Source organism: Schistocerca piceifrons, chromosome 5 (assembly GCF_021461385.2).
Source record: "Schistocerca piceifrons isolate TAMUIC-IGC-003096 chromosome 5, iqSchPice1.1, whole genome shotgun sequence".
NCBI classification, from domain to species: Eukaryota; Metazoa; Arthropoda; class Insecta; order Orthoptera; family Acrididae; genus Schistocerca; species Schistocerca piceifrons.
The window spans coordinates 78,239,185-78,260,186 of record NC_060142.1 but is presented as its reverse complement, the minus strand read 5'-3'; the positions used below and the strand labels follow the sequence as shown (position 1 = coordinate 78,260,186).

General features: G+C 39.3%; 1 protein-coding gene across 1 annotated transcript in view; it reads right to left on the bottom strand.

The window, feature by feature from the left end:
• Window positions 1–266: 266 nt before the first annotated feature.
• LOC124798014 (methyl farnesoate epoxidase-like) overlaps window positions 267–21,002 on the bottom strand; it is a 219,441-nt gene continuing 198,705 nt past the window's right edge. Inside the window, exons 8-9 of the mRNA XM_047261211.1 lie at window positions 8,757–8,874; window positions 267–781 (exon numbers count right to left, since the gene is read on the bottom strand). Coding sequence (XP_047117167.1) covers window positions 458–781; window positions 8,757–8,874 — 442 coding nt within the window. The 3' untranslated portion in view covers window positions 267–457. The remainder of the gene's footprint in view (window positions 782–8,756; window positions 8,875–21,002) is intronic.

Genomic DNA, 21,002 nt, shown 5'->3' with positions numbered 1-21,002 from the left:
CTCCTATGTGACAGCAAACGGCCATGGTTTTCAAGTTCACTGAATTTCCTGTTTATCAATTAAGTGCACAATACTGCCCTAGTTTAGGGAGTGTTTCAAATCAAAATTATAAATACACTACTTCTTTCAGCACAACTTTGCATACTTGTGAAGATATTGCCAACCCTGTGAGTTTACAAACAATGAATGGTCTATGATCAAACAATGTTTTCACATATTGCCATGCTAAACAAGAAGTTCAGGGTAAAAACTGACACACTGCTCTGTTAGCGAGAATTATGTTTTTATAAAAGTAAATATATTTATACAAAAACATATGATGTTAGACAAGAAGTTCAGAACATTTACAGGAACAGGCTGTTGCTAAATGAAAAGCATATTTTCATACAAGTAAATACATTTACAGAAATGCATTCAATACACTACACTTCTTTTTCCAGACATTACTTTTCAAATATCACCTTGTTGAAAAGTGTGCCCTGAAGGGCTTGGGTGCTGTAGTAAACCCAGGCAATGCAAGTGTAGATGGCTTAGGTTCATCTGGAGGCAAAGAAATAGTGAAGTCCTGAAGGAGACTTGCCAAGAAAAGGAACAAATTATTCTTGGCAAGTGCCATGCCAAGACAAACTCTTGAACCAGTGCCAAAATTGATGAAGAAAGGGTCTCGTACAAATTTGCCAGTCTCCTTGTCAATGAAACGCTCTGGCCGGAACACATCTGGATCTCCCCAATGTTCCCGGTCATGCATGATGCTCCACAAGCTGATGAAGAGCCATGTTCCCTGAAACAAAGTAAAAAGTTAATCATGAGCCCCTTTTTCTTAAATTTGTGAGGTTTCAAGGTTTCCGCAAATAAGTTGTAGATAATAAATGCTACAAGCTCTTGGCCATAACCTTAGTGATCGAAGGAAGGAAGATTGGGTTTAATGTCCTGTCGACATTGAAAGCTTAGTGATACCTGTGACGGTTGGTGATACACGCTCCAGATAACTGCTCATTGTCCTTTTTGAATTTGACTACTGATTGAAGTTTTGATTTATCTTGCATAATCATATGACAGAATGCACTGTGCTTCATGAAATAGCATGCTCATAGCAACTAGTTCAGATTCATTCAACACACTCCATTTGCAACAAATGGAACATGCCAACCTATTCAGGAATCTTTCACCTTCTGCAGAGATAGAAAGAGGAAGTATTTTTCTACTGGGTGCCGAGCCATTTGCGCGTGTGGCAATAAGCTGGTGGACAGCATTGTCTAACTCACTAGCCAGCAGTATACTGTGACTGAACTACCATTCTACTGAACTCTGTTATGTCACTTCTCAATCATCATAAGTCAATAGTGAATAAATGGGTGGGTATGACCAAATGAAAATAAAAGAATCAGGGTGTCCAAAACACACAGTCCATCGACAGTGCACCTCCTTGCATCCTTAGAGATGATAAGTATGTTTTCCATACATATCGCTCTATGACTTTCTCTATTAACTGAAGGGGTCTGTAGAATAAAGATCTAATTCTGAATTTGGTAAGATACAACCCGTTCACTTTATCAGAGTGCTTTTGAACGTGCTGCATGATGGTAAGTGGTATAGCCCTCTGATCACTAGAAAGCACTGTGTACCATATACATTCAGGTGACAAGTCATGGGATAGTGATATGCATTTATACAGGTCCAGAAATTGTTGGAATTCAGTATTCTGAGATTCACTATGTCAATAGTGTGCTGAGAATACCAGATTTCAGGCACTAACTCCCGCCATGGACAACGCAGTTGCTGACTGCGTTCACTTAACAATCAAGACCAGTGGCATTATTGTAATGTTGTCAGCGCTAACAGAAAGCAACACTGCATGAAATAGCTGTAGAAATCAATGTGGGATGTTTGACAAATGTATCCATTATGACAGTGTGGCAGAATCTGGCAGTAATGTGCTATGGCAGTAGACAACCGAAGAGAGTGCCTTTGCTAACTGCACGACGTCACATGCAGTACCTCTCTTGGGCTCGTGACCATATCAGTTGGATCCTAGAAAACTGGAAAACCGTGATGCGATTACATGAGTCCCAATTTCAGTTGGTAAAAGCTGATCATAGCGTTCAAGTGTGGCACAGATCCCATTGATCTTCAACTGAGCTGATCACTGATTGGAAAGGGTGAATTCCAATCCCAAAGAAAGCAGGCGTTGACAGATGTGAAAATTACTGAACAATCAGTTTAATAAGTCACAGCTGCAAAATACTAACCCAAATTCTTTAGAGATGAATGGAAAAACTGGTAGAAGCCAACCTCGGAGAAGATCAGTTTGGATTCCTTAGAAATATGGGAACACGTGAGGCAATACTTACCCTACGACTTATCTTAGAAGATAGATTAAGAAAAGGCAAACCTATGTTTCTAGCATTTGTAGACCTGGAGAAAGCTTTTGAAAATGTTGAATGGAATACTCTCTTTCAAATTCTGAAGGTGGCAGGAGTAAAATACAGGGAGCGAAAGGCTATTTACAATTTGTATAGAAAACAGATGGCAGTTATAAGAGTCGAGGGACATGAAAGGGAAGCAGTGGCTGGGAAGGGAGTGAGACAGGGTTGTGGCCTCTCCCTGATGTTATTAAATCTGTATATTGAGGAAGCAGTAAAGGAAACAAAAGAAAAATTCGGAGTAGGTATTAAAATCTATGCAGAAGAAATAAAAACTGTGAGGTTCGCCAATGACATTGTAATTCTGTCAGCGACAGCAAAGGACTTGGAAGAGCAATTGAACAGAATGGACAGTGTCTTGAAGGGAGGATATAAGATGGACATCAACAAAAGCAAAACGAGGATAATAGAATGTAGTCAAATTAAGTCGAGTGATGCTGAGAGAATTATATTAGGAAATGAGACACTTAAAGTAGTAAAGGAGTTTTGCTACTTGGGGAGCAAAATAACTGATGATGGTCAAAGTAGAGAGGATATAAAATGTAGACTGGCAATGGCAATGAAAGTGTTTCTGAAGAAGAAAAATTTGTTAACATCGAGTATAGATTTAAATGTCAGGAAGTCGTTTCTGAAAGTATTTGTATGGAGTGTAGCCATGTATGGAAGTGAAACGTGGACGATAAATAGTTTAGACAAGAAGAGAATAGAAGCTTTCGAAATGTGGTGCTACAGAAGAATGCTGAAGATTAAATGGGTAAATCACATAACTAATGAGGAGGTATTGAATAGGATTGGGGAGAAGAGAAATTTGTGGCACAACTTGACTAGAAGAAGGGTAGGACATGTTCTGAGGCACCAAGGGATCACCAATTTAGTATTGGAGGGCAGCGTGGAGGGTAAAAATCATAGAGGGAGACCAAGAGATGAATACAGTAAGCAGATTCAGAAGGATGTGGGCTGCAGTATGTACTGGGAGATGAAGAAGCTTGCACAGGATAGAGTAGCATGGAGAGCTGCATCAAACCAGTCTCAGGACTGAAGACCACAACAACAGCAACAACAACAATGTTTGGCTACTTGGAGACCATTTGCAGCCATTCATGTTCATGTTCCCAAACAAAGATGTCATATCACCAGGCCACAATTGTTCATGTTTGGTTTGAAGAATATTCTGGGCAGATTGTCCAACATGAATCCCATCAAACATAATTGAGAAGTCATTTCATGCACAAAATCCTGTGCCAGTAACACTTTCACAATTATGGATGGCTGTAAAGGCAGCATGGCTCAAGATTTCTGCAAGGGACTTCCGATGGCTTTTTGTTGAGTCCCTGCCATTTCAAGTTGCTGCTCTACGCCAGGCTAAAGGAGGTTCAACATGATATTAGGGGTATCCCTTTACTTTTGTCACCTCACTGTAAATGATTCTGTGTTAATGTATTCATCTTCTTTTCATTGAGTTTAATCTGGCTTGTAACATGCAATACCTCAAAATACGTTCTAGTCATTTAACACTTTCTTTTGCCAACCTCTTTAATTAGAACATGAAGAAACAGGTGCCAACATTGAGAACACATGTAAATAACAAATTCAGTAAATCATAACTGACACTAAATGAGGTGAATGTAGGTTTGCTAGAAATGATACATCAAAGCAGAAATACATATCCGACATGCAAAAGAAATAAATAAATAAATTTCACTGAATGTAAAGTATCTTTTCACAATAAGTCAGACCTAGTTTTCATTATCTGTTATCAAAATATCCAGTCAATAAATAATGAAGAGTGTGTTGTTGAAGCATTCTTGTCAGGGTATATTCAGTATTAATGTTATTTATTTCTCTGAGATCTGGCTTAAAAACATAAAGATGCTGTTCTCCAGTTTTTCTAATTATATCACCAAGAAGATTTCTGCAGGTCTAATGGTGCAAAGTGTAGCTGTCTAGTGCTTGTACAAGATAGCACAGAATTCAGGACCTGTATCAAAACTCACCATTTAAAAAATAAGGAAAAAAAATTGATCTTTGTGCAGACAAAATCATATTGCCTTAATGTAATAACAACTTACACTTACTATTAACTTGATATTATAATGTACATCGTGGTCTCTGACCAGACTTCCTAGTGTTACAGTGGGTATTTATATAACAAAGAAAATAAACAATTTTTGACAGTTAATGTAACTGGATAGATAAAAAAAAAATATTCTCACCAAGTGGCATCAGCAGAACACGCATATAAAAAAAGGTTTTATGTATGCAAGCTTTCAGAGCCAGTGGCTCCTTCTTCTAGCAGAAGGGTTGAAGAGGAAGGAAGAGGGGTTTAGGAAAAGGGTTAGAGTTGAGAAGAGTCATCTAGAACCCCAGATCAGAGGAGACTTACTGGACAGGATGAGAAGGAAAGACTCTTTTGCCTACATTCTAACTCATAACTACTTCACAAACAAATTTGTGGCACAGTCATAGGCACTCACCTATGCCAACCTCTTCATCGACCACCTAAAGGAAATATTTCTAGCTTCCCAAAACACCAAACCCCTGGTCTAGTTCATGTTTATTGATGATATCTTTATAATATGGACACAAGGCCAGGACACCTTATCCTCATTCCTCCAAAATCTCAACACCTCCTCTCCCATCCATTCCACCTGGTCCTCCTCCACCCACTGTACCACCTTCCAAGGTGTTGATTTCCTCATCGAAGAATACTCCATCCCCACCCTAGTCCACATCAAACCCACCAATCACCAACAGTAACTGCACTTTGCCAGCTGCCACCCACTCCATACCAACAAACCCCACCCATACAGCCTGGCCACCCATGGCAGACACATCTGCAACAATGAGAACTCCCTCAAGATCCTCCCTGTGGTCCTCACAAAGGCCTTCACAGACAGGCTATACCATCCAGACCTAATACACAAACAGATCTCCCATGCCATATTTCCACACATACACACACACACACACATATGATCCTCACATCCATCCCAAGAACCAACCAAAAAGAAGTGCCCCCTTGTCACCCAATACCACTTGGGAATGACTGAACCATGTCCTCATCAGGACTCTGATTATTTATCATCATGCCCTGAAATGAGGAACATCCTACCCAACATACTTCCATCCCCTCACAAAGTGGTGTTCCACCACCCGCCCAACCTCCCCAATATCTTAGTCCATCCATATGTCATTCCCACCCCCAATTCCCCGCTACAGAAATCATACCCTTCGGGAAGCTCCAGATGCAAGACCTGCACTATCCACCCACCGAGTATGTCCTACTCCAGTCCTGTCACCGGCTTGTCCTACCCCATCAGAGGCCAGACCAACTGTGAAAGCAGCCATGTTATATACCAGCTCTCCTGCAACCACTGCACAGCATTTTGCATTGGTATGACAACCAACCAGCTGTCAATCAGAATGAGTGGCCAATGTCAGGCTGTTGCCAAAAACAAAGTGGTCCGCCCAGTGGCACAACATGCAGCAGAGCACAACATGTGAGATTTCAGTGGCTGCTTCACCTCCTCTGCCATCTGGATCCTCCCCACCACCACCACCAGCTTTTCTGAGCTATGCAGATGGGCACTTGTTTCTCCTACAGCTTGAAAAGGAATTTCATTCTGAAAGCTAGCAATGCAAACCTCTGTACCTTTTGTTTGTGTATCTGTTGACAATGCAGCACTTCTGCCTTTCGGTGAGTCATGTCTTTAGTCCTAAATAATTCGTTTTTCTCAACCAGAACTTTGTGTGTGTTATTATATATAGATACAGATATGGAAGTCATATTACGTGTTGCTTTTGCCATAAAATTTTCCAAATGTCTCATGCTGAGTGGTCTGTGTCGCATGTATCTTTGACACTTTCAATTTCCAAAATATAATGAAGGTAGGATACTAGATATCAAAGTAAAATAATATGTGATCCAAGTAACTGTACCTGTATTTCTTTTATCTAAGCCCAGGATGAAAAATTCTATTGAACCTTTAATAGCTGTTCCTGTTAGTTACCATTTTTGGTACCTACGAGTGTTATTATTTTGTTTTGATTTTCCAAGAAAGTAATTACTCTACTGAACAAGTGCATTTGTAATATTTTTTTAATAAATATTCTACTAGAGATACTGATAACTAATTATTATGAATAGCACTATTTCTTCTTAGACACATGAATCACCTTGCTTAATTTCAGTTGATGAGAAAATACTGAGAGAAAAAACTGCACTAAACAGGCCTCGGAAGGCCCAACATTGCCATGTAATATTTTTGCAGCCACCTACTCCATTAGACAGCATGACATATGAGCATGACCCACAGACGTCTTTGCGTTTAGCTTTTCACAGCAATTGTCAGATCATTTTCAGTTAACACTTGTATGAGTACTGAATGGCATGGGTTTCCTGATACAAGAGGCTGACAGTTTCTTTGAATTCTACTTCTGTGCCTCAGTTTTGTCTTCTGTACTTATGTAGTTATTGTCCAGAATGATGGTGATGCCTGTTTTAATTGTGACTATTTAGTACCTCAACTTATCATTTTTTATTTAATGTATTTCTGCCTCTTTCTTAACACATGTGCGGAAAAAAGAAAAACTGATTGAGCATAGAGCGATATGCTCACAAGATGATTCCTTCAAGCTTCTTAAAGGGGTTAACACAAGACTGTAGTTATCTCGCTGCATGACACACATAGCTGTGTCTAACATTTCTTCTGCCACTTTTGGACTGTGAGACCATTGAAAGCATAAGCCACACATCCTCACTTCAGGTGGTGGTAAAATTGGAAGGGCAATGCAGTCATGCCACTTGGCTGCCAGAAAAAAATACCATGTCCCTAGTCACTGAAACCACCCAGCCACAGTTCTCACTGCTCTGGCTTTTGGCATCAGGAAACTTCTTATTACCTGAAATAATGTATAAATATCTAATAATTCCTAATAGCCACCAAAGGTGCCATTGATCTCGAAGAACTTCTGGTGAATTATTCTTTGGGGAAGATTCAGCTAAGGGCTTACTATCGATTTTTGTTGTGTTTCAGATCCGAAGAATTCTGTGTCCATGAGAATTTGTGTTGAAATTATCTGTTATTATGTGTTAATATTTAGTAGCTAAATTATTTTACTTTAGACTCATGTTTCTTGATTCAGGTGAGGTACATAAATACTGAAAGCTAATGTTCTGTCTAAAGTGCCTGCCTGATATTTTGAAGACACATTGTACTTCAATCCACAGATGGGCAAAAATTTTACCTCATCATATGATATGCCAGTTGAGTGTGTGGATGGACACAGCCCACTTGTTTACCAACGTTGGCTTTGAGTTCAACTGTATAGTGAAATAACCTTGGAGTCTTTTGCAGAGGCACAACTGAATAAAGTCCTTTAAATTTCGAGCCATACCAGCTGAGCTAAAATTCTTGAGCAGCTGTCTCTGTCATCATCTTCAAGAGTTATTAACCCATTTACCATTCTTAGCAGTCAGTAATTTTAATTACTGAAGATAATGATGGTGACAGTTGCGAAAAGATCGAGAGTTATAAATCAAATAACGCAGCTTGAAAACCAAGAGGATTTTTTTGAGTTGGTGAACTTCTTGTACAAGTTGTTTAATTCCTTTGTGTGGTAAGTTTCATGAACTTTGAAGTTTATTCTAAAAATGGTTAAGTAACTAAAGGATTTTTCTAAGAATCAGAGAATTAACACTGAAAATCCATCAAGTAAACACAAAATGAATGCAAGAAAAGTGATATCTAAGATCCTCCTAGAACACAAAACAGGCATTCTGGCACTGCAGCAGACTGACACTAGATGTGAGAAGGGCATATAGCAATGAGGATAAATCCCAGATACTTCCGTGTAGCCAATACTGATGACACCGAGTATTTCAGAAACTGCTTGTCACATTTCTGTGCTCTCCTCAATGTTTTCATGTGTGATTGTCTATTGATGTTTAATACCTGCTCTATGAATTATTTATTATAATTTTAAACCATGCTGTATCTTTCCAATTTTTTTTATTATGTGAATATTAAATTACTGCAAATGTGGATTGGGAGAATACACTGCAAATCTATTCTGTTGGCTACTACTTAAGTGAATCATTACTTTGTCATGAAGAGCCAGACACATACTCAGTGCATACTGCATCTTGTGATGGATTACTGCTGTATTCCAGGTTTAGCTGACGATATACTCTACAAGATGCTGTATCGATATACAATTCAAACAGTACAAGAAATACGGGGAGCATGGTGCTGTGCTATGAAATATTAATGTAGTCCAGTACCTGTCTGTGGTCTTCATTACTCTATGTGCTGATTTAGAATTTTGTTTTACCTGGGGAATGTTGTATCCACAGAGGGTTGTGTCCTTGAGAGCAGCATGTGGCGGACACAAGGGTGCAATTGTGTTTATGCGGGAAACCTCAGTTATCACAGCTTCCAGATATGGTAACCTGCAAGAAACATTTGTACTAATAAGCAAAACTTCCTCCTCTACTTTATACAGCACTTCACTATATCAGTTTAGTGTAAGATTTTGACTAAGTTTCTACCTAAAGTAATTAGATCGAATTTAGAGTAGCGGGATTTACTGTAGTTCATGTGCAACACTAATTAACACTACGTTGTTTGCCACTACTATGCACATCTGTATTGTTGCTCCATTTCAATATAACTAACAGGGTTAAACTAATGTAACACACTCTATGGCACAGTGCCTTGAATAGAGAACTGTGTACTGAGAGAGTGAATCATACTCAGGGGAAATTATGTGTGCAACTAGCCAGTTGATGGACTGAGAAAACAAGATACATTTTATGATAATTTTGTTATTTAAAGAGGGAATTATTTTGGTATTTGTAGATTTTATAAATTTGTCCCATAGATAAATTATTCATAAAAGATATTAATTTGCAATTGGTTAAAATTGAAAGACACAGGCTTGTACAGTTTAATACCAATATTAGATTGGTCACGATGTATATCAGTCAATCAGAGGACAGTATGTTCACGCGAATTGTCTTGTGACATGGATATAAAGAGCTTTGAGCAGATGTGAAAATTTTACAGAATAATGGTTAAAATTTGATCATGAAGTGCAGTAAAGTGGACATCAACGCATGAAAAAGATGAACATGTGAAATTCCGATGTTAATATGTAAACAGTGACTTTTGAATAACCAATATCCTCATGGCATATTATACAAGCTGTGACCACAAAATGAACATTTGTAGTTGTAAAATTATGCAATACTTGAGTGAACGTTTTGTCACAGATAATTTATTTTGTAATCCTTTCCAGTATTAGGTTCAATACCATAATCCGGCTGTTATGAGTGACTGTGTGTGTATTGAAACTAGAACTTAAAATCAGCATGGACTTGACAGTGTTTTTATATCAATCAAATGCCAATATATCCAAGTTTTCACTCTCAAACTACCTTTAGTTAATATGGTACTGAAAAACATTTACTGCATCCACTGGTTAGTGTAATGCTGTTGCTTTTCCAGTAGAAAAACATCATTTGTTTTTAACAGGGAAGGTGTGTGGACCAGACTGCAAAAGAAGAAATTCACCACAAGGTGAGAGGACACTATTTCTGAAGGATGAGCACAAATAATCACGCCATTGAAATTTGAAACTGAAAGTTCCATGGAATATTAGTCCCTTTTAAAATTATTGTTCACAACAGAAAGGCAATAATCTACATCTACATCTACATCCATACTCCGCAAGCCACCTGACGGTGTGTGGCGGAGGGTACTCTGAGTACCTGTATCGGTTTGCCCTTCTATTCCAGTCTCATATTGTTCGTGGAAAGAAGGATTGTCGGTATGCTTCTGCGTGGGCTCTAATCTCTCTGATTTTATCCTCATGGTCTCTTTGCAAGATATCCGTAGGAGGGAGCAATATACTGCTTGACTCTTCGTTGATGGTATGTTCTCGACACTTTAACAAAATCCCGTACTGAGCTACTGAGCGTCTCTCGTGCAGAGTCTTCCACTGGAGTTTATCTATCATCTCCGTAATGCTTTCACGATTACTAAATGATCCTGTAACGAAGCGTGCTGCTCTCCATTGGATCTTCTCTATCTCTTCTATCAACCCTATCTGGTACGGATCCCACACTGCTGAGCAGTATTCAAGCAATGGGCGAACAAGCGTACTGTAGCCTACTTCCTTTGTTTTCAGATTGCATTTCCTTAGGATTCTTCCAATTAATCTCAGTCTGGCATCTGCTTTACCGACGATCAACTTTATATGATCATTCCATTTTAAATCACTCCTAATGCGTACTCCCAGATAATTTATGGAATTAACTGCTTCCAGTTGCTGACCTGCTATTTTGTAGCTAAATGATAAGGGATCTATTATTCTATGTATTCACAGCACAGTACACTTGTCTACATTGAGATTGAATTGCCATTCCCTGCACCATGCGTCAATTCGCTGCAGATCCTCCTGCATTTCAGTACAATTTTCCATTGTTACAACCTCTCGATACACCACAGCATCATCTGCAAAAGGCCTCAGTGAACTTCTGATGTCATCCACAATGTCATTTATGTATATTGTGAATAGCAACGGTCCTATGACACTCCCCTGCGGAACACCTGAAATCGCTCTTACTTCGGAAGACTTCTCTCCATTGAGAATGACATGCTGCGTTCTGTTATCTAGGAACTCTTCAATCCAATCACACAATTGGTCTGATAGTCCATATGCTATTACTTTGCTCATTAAACGACTGTGGGGAACTGCATCGAACGCCTTGCGGAAGTCAAGAAACATGGCATCTACCTGTGAACCCGTGTCTATGGCCCTCTGAGTCTCGTGGACGAATAGCGCGAGCTGGGTTTCACACGACCGTCTATTTCGAAACCCATGCTGATTGCTACAGAGTAGATTTCTAGTCTCCAGAAAAGTCACTATACTCCAACATAGCTCGTGCTCCAAAATTCTACAACCGATCGATGTTAGAGATATAGGTCTATAGTTCTGCACATCTGTTGGACAGCCCTTCTTGAAAACGGGGATGACCTGTGCCCTTTTCCAATCCTTTGGAAAGCTACGCTCTTCTAGAGACCTACGGTACACCGCTGCAAGAAGGAGGGGAAGTTCCTTCGCGTACTCTGTGTAAAATCAAACTGGTATCCCATTAGGTCCAGTGGCCTTTCCTCTTTTGAGCGATTTTAATTGCTTATCTATCTCTCTGTCGTCTATTTCGATATCTACCATTTTGTCATCTGTGCGACAATCTAGAGAAGGAACTACAGTGCAGTCTTCCTCTGTGAAACAGCTTTGGAAAAAAAATTTAGTATTTCGGCCTTTAGTCTGTCATCCTCCGTTTCAGTACCATTTTGGTCACAGAGTGTCTGGACATTTTGTTTTGATCCACCTACTGCTTTGACATAAGACCAAAATTTCTTAGGATTTTCTGCCAAGTCAGTACATAGAACTTTACTTTCAAATTCATTGAACGCCTCTCGCATAGCCCTCCTCACACTACATTTTGCTTCACGTAATTTTTGTTTGTCTGCAAGGCTTTGGCTATGTTTATGTTTGCTGTGAAGTTCCCTTTGCTTCCGCAGCAGTTTTCTAACTCGGTTGTTGTACCACGGTGGCTCTTTTCCATCTCTTATGATCTTGCTTGGCACATACTCATCTAACACATATTGTACGATGGTTTTGAACTTTGTCCACTGATCCTCAACACTATCTGTACTTGAGACAAAACTTTTGTGTTGAGCCATCAGGTACTCTGTAATCTGCTTTTTGTCACTTTTGCTAAACAGAAAAATCTTCCTACCTTTTTTAATATTTCTATTTATGGCTGAAATCATCGATGCAGTAACTGCTTTATGATCGCTGATTCCCTGTTCTGCGTTAACTGTTTCAAATAGTTCGGGTCTGTTTGTCACCAGAAGGTCTAATATGTTATCACCACGAGTCAGTTCTCTGTTTAACTGCTCAAGGTAGTTTTCAGATAAAGAACTTAAAAAAAATTCACTGGATTCTTTGTCCCTGCCACCTGTTATGAACGTTTGAGTCTCCCAGTCTATATCTGGCAAGTTAAAATCTCCACCCAGAACTATAACATGGTGGGGAAATCTACTCAAAATATTTTCCATATTATCCTTCAGGTGCTCAGCCACAACAGCTGCTGAGCCAGGGGGCCTATAGAGACATCCAATTACCATGTCTGAGCCTGCTTTAACTGTGACCTTCACCCAAATTATTTCACATTTCAGATCTCTGTCAATTTCCTTCGGTACTATTGCACTTCTTATCACTATAAACACGCCTCCCCCTTTACTGTCCAGCCTGTCTCTGCGGTATACATTCCAATCTGAGTTTAGGATTTCATTACTGTTTACGTCTGGTTTCAGCCAACTTTCTGTTCCTAGTACTATATGGGCGTTGTGACCGTTTATTAATGAGAGCAGTTCTGGGACCTTTCTATAGACGCTCCTGCAGTTTACTATTAGCACATTAATATTGTTATTCCCTGTTGCATTTTGCCTACTCCTACCTTGCCGCATCTCAGGAGGCATCTTCTCGGGTGTAGGGAGGGAATTCTCTAACCTAAAAAACCCCCATGTGCACTCCACACGTACTCCGCTACCCTTGTAGCCAATTCCGGCGTGTAGTGACCTATTCAGGGGGACCCTACATTTCTCCACCCCATAGCGGAGGTCGAGAAATTTGCACCCCAGATCACTGCAGAATCGTCTGAGCCTCTGGTTTAAGCCTTCCACTTGGCTCCAAACCAGAGGACCGCGATCGGTTCTGGGAACGATACTACAAATAGTTAGATCTGATTCCACCCCTCTGAACCCAGACGGCAGGAGTCATTGGTGCCGACATGAGCAACAATTTGGAGTCAGGTGCACCCAGTGCTCTCTATCGCCGCTGGCAGGGCCTCCTCCACATCTCAGATGAGACCCCCCGGCAAACAGGCAGAGTGGACACTGGCCTTCTTCCCCAACCTTTCCGCTATTTCCCTAAGGGGCTCCATCACCCGCCTAACGTTGGAGCTCCCAATAACTAATAAACCCCTCCCCCCGTGTGCCTGCTCGGACCTTGCTGAAGGAGCGGCCACATGTCCACTCAGGCAGAGCGGGCGATGCCACACGGCCAGCCTCCACATTTACCCTCCTTCTCGTGCGCCGCAAACGCCGCTGAACCCACCACTCCCCTTGGGGAGAGGGTGGCCCAACTGCGCCCGGTACCCGCGAAGATGTCTCGACAGCAGGGACAGTGGGTGAAGCATGTAACATCTGGGGTGTACCATGCAACACACCAGACTCCCCACTGCCGCTACACTCCTAGGCAGTAGCCTGAAGACGGCTGACCGCGGCCATCAACACGTTCAGCTGTTCGCGAACAGTGGCCAGCTCCTCCTGCGTCCGTACACAGCAGTCACACATCCTATCCATCCTAAGATCTCAATTTACTGTAGAGAGTTAATCAACTTTTAACTAGACTGCTAATTCACTAAAGGTGGCTGATTGTTGACTAAACTGTGGTTGCTAGCCACTTCTTGTAGAAAACAATGAAAATAGCACTACCTGTCTCTGGACTGCATTGAAAACAAACACTAGCACTACTGGCACTATGGTTGACTAAAGGGACTCTCTCTGACTGTATTCAAAACAAACACGAAATATATGGAACACTATTACTAGCACTCGACAATTAAAGCTTCCTAAAAGCAAAAACACACGGAAGGAGAAGTGACAAGTAAGAAAAACACAGTTAATACTTAAATTAAGGTACTGAACTGAAACTTATATGTGGGCATTAACCTTTGTATGCTTTCACTCACATTATGACCATTGTGAAACTATAAATCGTTATGCACAAAATATTAACAATGTCTACATCATCATCTATAGTCCACAAGCCAGCTTATGATGTTTGGCAGCTGACATCACTCTGGACGGTTACTCTTAGGTGATTTGTGCTTGGTACTGTTTCCACTGTCTGCCTCTGTAGCTGAGTAGTCAGTGTGGCTGACTGCTACACAGGAGATCTCAATTCAATTCCTGGTAGTGCTAAGGATTTTTCCTTGTTGGAAGAACTGGGATGGGGTGCAGTCAGACTTGTGAGGTCAATTGAGGAGCTGTTTAAGAATAATAGCAGTTCCAAAGTCCAGAAACCCCACAATGACCAAAAGAGTCATGTGTTGGCTTCATGTCCCTCCATACTCCATCCAGTGACATCACTGGCAGGGGAAGACATTGCAGTCAGTCACACATGATCCACCCGCCTTATGCCAGGATGAGGAACTTTGTCGTACCTTACCTTACCTTACTATTTACACCAACTTACTGCCAATAGCATAATAAAGAATAATGGAACCCCGAGCCTATTTCTCACAATACATTACATAGATGAATGAAATTTAATGACCACTTTAATTAGATAATTTAACTAAATTATCTACAATAACAATGTTTGTTTAATGAATCTGCCCACAGTTTAATCACTGCAGTGTAAGTAAATTTGCAGTGCATTAATCATCTATTAAATACCTAATATTTTACTGTAAATTGTTTATTCATAGAGTACATTGTCTATTCAAGGAATGGTTTAAAAGTAGAATCCCCAGAAAATGCTACCAAGTCCTTATCATCTTCTTCTATGTTCTCCAGCTAAGTGGTTCTTCCTGTACACTACCCATGAAATGCACATGCCTTTGTTGTCATCCAGTATATTGGCAGGACACTTAGAAAATGTAACAGACCTACTAAGGAGACTGCCTACACTATGCTTGTCCATCCTCTTTTAGAATTCTGCTGTGCAGTGTGGGATCCTTACCAGATAGAACTGATGGAGCACATCAAAAAAGTTCAAAGAAAGGCAGCACGTTTTGTATTATCATGAAATATGGGAAAGACTGTCACAGAAATGATACAGGATTTGTGCTGGAAATCATTAAAAGAAAGGCATTTTTCATTGCATCAGAATCTTCTCACGAAAATCCAATTACCAACTTTCTCCTCCGAATGCGAAAATATTTTGTTGACGCTGACCTACATAGGGAGGAACGATCACCATGATAAAATAAGGGAAATCAAAGCTCATACAGAAAGATATAGGTGTTCATTCTTTCTGCGCACTATACGAGATTGGAATAATAGAGAACTGTGAAGGTGGTTCGATGAACCCTCTGCCAGGCACTTGAATGTGATTTGCAGAGTGTCCATGTAGATGTAGATGGAAATACCAATCTAGTAACTGAATCAAAGTCGTGTGTCTGCAAAAAACAAGAACCAAACCCATGTGATTGTGACAATAAACAAATAGTAGGCTCTGTATCTGATGAGAAGATGACAAATGAAGCACTAGTCAGGAAATCAGTCTTGAAATACAAATGGAAAACAGTAAACTATAGTAAAAAGAAAAACAAGGTTGATACTGAAGTGGAAAAAACATGTGATGAAAACATACGACCAAAAAAATATCTGATAATAGGCGACTCGCTCTTAAAAAATATAGTAGTACCAGAATGCGAAATTGATGTTCATCCTGGAATTAGAACTTACCAACTTAGTAAACATATGACAAGCATTTCGACAGCAAAACAGGGTGCGGGAACCAATGCAACGGAAGCCAGACAAGGTCACAAAGGCATTTTCATCCATGTTGGGACAAATTCTGTTTGAAATAGCAGTGAATAAGAACATACTAATGAAGCCAGAAACCTGATTTGTTCAGCAAAAAGCGCTTATCCATCCTCGAAAATAATAAATAACGGCATTGTAAATAAGAGGTCAGTAAGTGAAAAGTACATTTTCAAAATAAACAGTGGTGTGAGAGAGCAGTGCAACAGACTTGGAGCAATATTCATTGATCCTAATAAATTTTTATATGATAAATGTCTAGGGAGGGATGGTTTCCACTTGAACAGACTAGGCTCTGCAGCTTTAAGTAAAATGTATATGGATGTATGCAAAATCATAAACGAGGGAAACTAATATATCCTGATGGGGGTAGTAAACTATTTAAACAGAAAAATGTCCACATTTCTGCACCTAAGACGTCACAAAGTTGTGAAAAGGCAGTTTTTCGGGAGGAATGTCCTGAAGAAACAAGAAACAAAATGGGTGTTACAGTACCCAAGCAAAAAGTGCATACAATTACAGCAAGCACTAAGTGAGGAAAATGCAGATGTAGTCATTCTTACAGAACATGGATTGTCTAATACTTTAATTATAATGACTAAATTTGACAACTATACTCTGAGTAGTAATTTCTGTAGAACAGAACATAAAAGTGGGGGAGTTGCCATATATTGTAAAGACCATCTACATGTCACAAAACTGGATTTTATCACAGAACTTAGTGTGGAAATGACATTTGAAATTTCAACAATAAAGCTGTTGGTAAATAAAGTGCCCCTGATTGTTATAGGTCTGTACAGATCTCCTAGTAGTATTGTGATTAATTTCTTACAAAACATGGAAAAAATTATAGAAATTGTATGTAATAAGTATAAGAACATAGGTATTGTTATAACTGGTGATTTTAATACAGATTTCTTAAAGTATTATGAAAAAGTAAATGATATTCTGTGTAGCTATAATCTGTCAGACAGAGTTAATGGGCTAACAAGACTAACTAAAGACTCCTCTAGCTGTACAGATCACTTTACACCAAACTAGATAACTGCAGAGTTGACATAATAAACCTTCACCTCTCTGATCATCTTTGCCAAACAATGGAAATACTGAATATGTACGATTCACAAAGTACATATGAGAAGATGGAAATAAGATGTATAAATGAAAAATGTTTAGAGAAGTTGGTGTCCGCACTGCAGTCTGAGACATGGAATGACATATATTGTGCAGAAAATGTTGCAGACAAATGGAGTAACTTTTACAACACTTTCCTTGCCCATTTCAATGTAACATGTCCAGTTACTTTCAAAAAGAAATATTCTCAAAACCGAATAAGACTTCCTTCAGAAGTAAAACATCTGAAGGAGAAAATGTTTATTACTTGGATAATATATAAAACGTTTCCAGGTACATCAACTGGAGACAACAACTAAACATGTCAAAAAGCCTATAAACAAGCACTGAATATATACACAAAGCAAATTATACAGCAAAAAATTGCTACCTCAAATAACATAAGCAAATCAGTATGGAACTGTGTAAATGAGAGAATCAGCAGAAAATCAAAGCCTAGTGTCAACAATATCCAACTAATGACTGATAATGTAAATATTTCAGATCCATATATGATCAGCAAGGTTTTTATACCAACCTTATAAATTCAGGTAACATGTGTGTGACCTTTGACACTGATGACAACATAACTCCTTACCAGGTACAAAAATCAGTGCTAATGTATGAAACAGATACAACTGAAGTAGAGAGAATCATAAATAAAATTCAAAACAAATTCTCTATGGGATGGGATGAAATCTCCTCCGTTACAATAAAATGAGGCAAACATTCACTCATACCTTTCTGGTTCACCTTTTCAATGAAAATTTCAATAAAAGTGTGTTTCCATCTGTATTAAAATATACAATAGTCAAGCCATTGCACAAAAAAGGTAATATTGACAAAGTTGAAAACTACTGACCCATTAGCTTCATTCCAATCCTAAGAAAAGTATTAGAAAAGACTATTTTACTGCTGTCAGAAAACTTTCCAGTCAAAGAAAAAGAGCTATGAGAAACCAAACATGGTTTTAGGAAAGGCTATTCAACATCATCTGCCATATGTGATGTAGTACATACGATACTTATGAAATTAGATGAAAAAGAAAATGTGGCATGTTTGTTCCTAGATTTATCACGTGCCTTTGACAAAGTATCTCATAAGCTGCTACTTGAGAAACTGGAAACTTATGGTATCACATGAATAGCCAAAAGTCTCATACAGTCATACCTAAAAGACAGATATCAGGTCACACAAGCCACACACAAAGTGGGCAACATTATTAAGAAGTACAGCTCCAGTCCAGCTATAGTAAGGTATGGTGTGCCCCAAAGGTCAGTTCTGGGTCCTTTATTGTTCATACTATATGTTAATGATCTGCCCACAGAATACAACAGCAAGATACTTAACTATGCGGATGACACAACCATTGTTAACTGGGGAACCAATGAGAATGATTTGGCCCAAAATTGTTCTGGTTTCTTATTTGGACTGAAGAATTACTTCAAAAATAAATCACTTAAACTTAAACATCAATAAAACAAATCTAATGGAACTTCAAATACACCACAAACAAGATAAAATGAAATGGAGTGTTGTGTCTAATAATGGTTCAGAGATAAAATTGAAAGATCAAACCGTCTTCCTTGGTGTAATATACCTAAAAACAAAGATGATGAGACTTACCAAACAAAAGCCCTGGCAGGTCGATAGACACACAAACAAACACAAACATATACACAAAATTCTAGCTTTCGCAACCAACGGTTGCTTCGTCAGGAAAGAGGGAAGGAGAGGGAAAGACGAAAGGATGTGGGTTTTAAGGGAGAGGGTAAGGAGTCATTCCAATCCCGGGAGCGGAAAGACTTACCTTAGGGGGAAAAAAGGACGGGTATACACTCGCACACACACACATATCCATCCGCACATACACAGCCCTCGTCAAAGATTTACTGTCCTACACTCGTACTTTTACTGCCCTCGTCAAAGATTTACTGTCCTACACTCGTACTTTTACTCACAATCTGGAACCACAACACCCTAATTCAGTAGTTAACCTTTCCTCCAAACCTCTCTCCCAATCCGAAACCTCTGTCCTATCCAAAGGCCCCACCTTCAGCCCCACTCCCAGATTCAACCAAACAGCCCTCGTCAAAGATTTACTGTCCTACACTTGTACTTTTACTTGTTTCCCTCTATTATATTCCTTGGTGTAATGTTAGACCAGCATCTCTCTTGGGTGCATCATATCGATTTCTTATGCCAAAAACTAAGCAAATAAATTTATGCAATGTGGACAATGTCACAATTTCTTAAATATGAGCAAATGCGTATAATCTACTATGCTTTAGTGTATCCATAACTCACATATGGAATTGAAGTATGGGGATGTGCTGCTGCCTAGCATGTAAACAGGGTATTCATCCTTAAAAAAAAGGCAGTTAGGATCATATGTAAGCTAAGATATAATGAGTCCTGCAAAGCAATTTTCAAAATTAAGAAACTACTAACACTCCCATCACTATATATTTATAGAACTGTTCAGCTGATGCTAAAATACAAGCTGTACAATCATCTAAATAGGGAAGTGCACATGTCCAATACTAGGAGGGATGATGATTATCACCTGGAAAGAAATGATACAAAAAGTGCAGACAAGAGCCCCTATTACATGGGGATCAAATTTTGTAACAAACTTCCAAAAAAATTAAAAAGCTTAAGTGGAAGCTGCTTTGAAATTGCCTTGAAGGAGTTCCTCAGCAATAAGCGTTTTTATAGTATTAAGGAATTCCTCTCAGAGGAGTAGAACACTTTCATTTGTATAAGTAAGGTTTTGGAGACAATGCTGTAGGTTGGACATAGACCTGCAACCGGTAACAAGCGTCTGAGGAATTGGTGAACATCAACTGACAATGATTATTCCATTTGGCATCACACCAGAAGGTGTTCAGAAAGTGATTGATCTGGTTCTGCAAGATCATCCAATATCTCAGCAACACCTTGGGAGTAAGTTATGGACTTATAAACATAGTCTGTCAGAAGAACTGTATACAAGAAGTTTATGTCTTGACTGTGTCAAGGTAACCAGAAGCACCATCATGTAGAAATCTGTAGGGAACTTAAACAATTGCATCATAATGATCCAAACTTTCTTTTGATGGTTGTCCCTGTAACCCTGAAACCAACCAACAATTGTTGTAGTTCGAGAATCCTTCTTCACCTAGGCTAAAAAAAGTTTGACAAGTCAAGAGTAATATGAAGTTCTTGTTGATCTGTTTCATTTTTATATATATTTGGATTATTCAGAAAGAGTTCTTTCCTCCTGGTCAGGCAATCAGTTAAGTGTTGTACTGTGATGTTCTAAGATGTTTCAGGAATTACATAAGGAGAAAATGTCCTCAGAAGTGGTGTATAAATGACTAGGCACTCTACCAGGAAAATGCATGACAACATACAGAAGGAAATTTTGACTAAGAACAAGAAGATAGTCGTTCTGCATCAGCTGTGTCAGTGGCACAGCTGGGGGGTGTGTGGGGAGTGATCCGCACCCGGTACCAGCTCCAGTGGGGTAACAGAACTTGCAACATCGTGTGGCATGAGGCCCAAAAATACTTTTTAAATGTCTTATGGTTTGGATAGAACAATGAGCTGAGGACAAATATAAGACAATGCTGCTACAGTATCTGGAATGTGTTTAGGAGTTCAACCAAGAATTTGTGAATTTAAACCTAAGGTACTGCTTGTACCACTCTATTGATCTGTGCAGAAAGTGAGTTGACAAATTTCTATGAAAACTGATACACACACTGCGAAACCACGTGACTTATATCACGTTATTTTGCTGTCTTCGGCCTCAGCAGTCTGATTAAAACCTCAGAAACAGAATTTACAACGATTG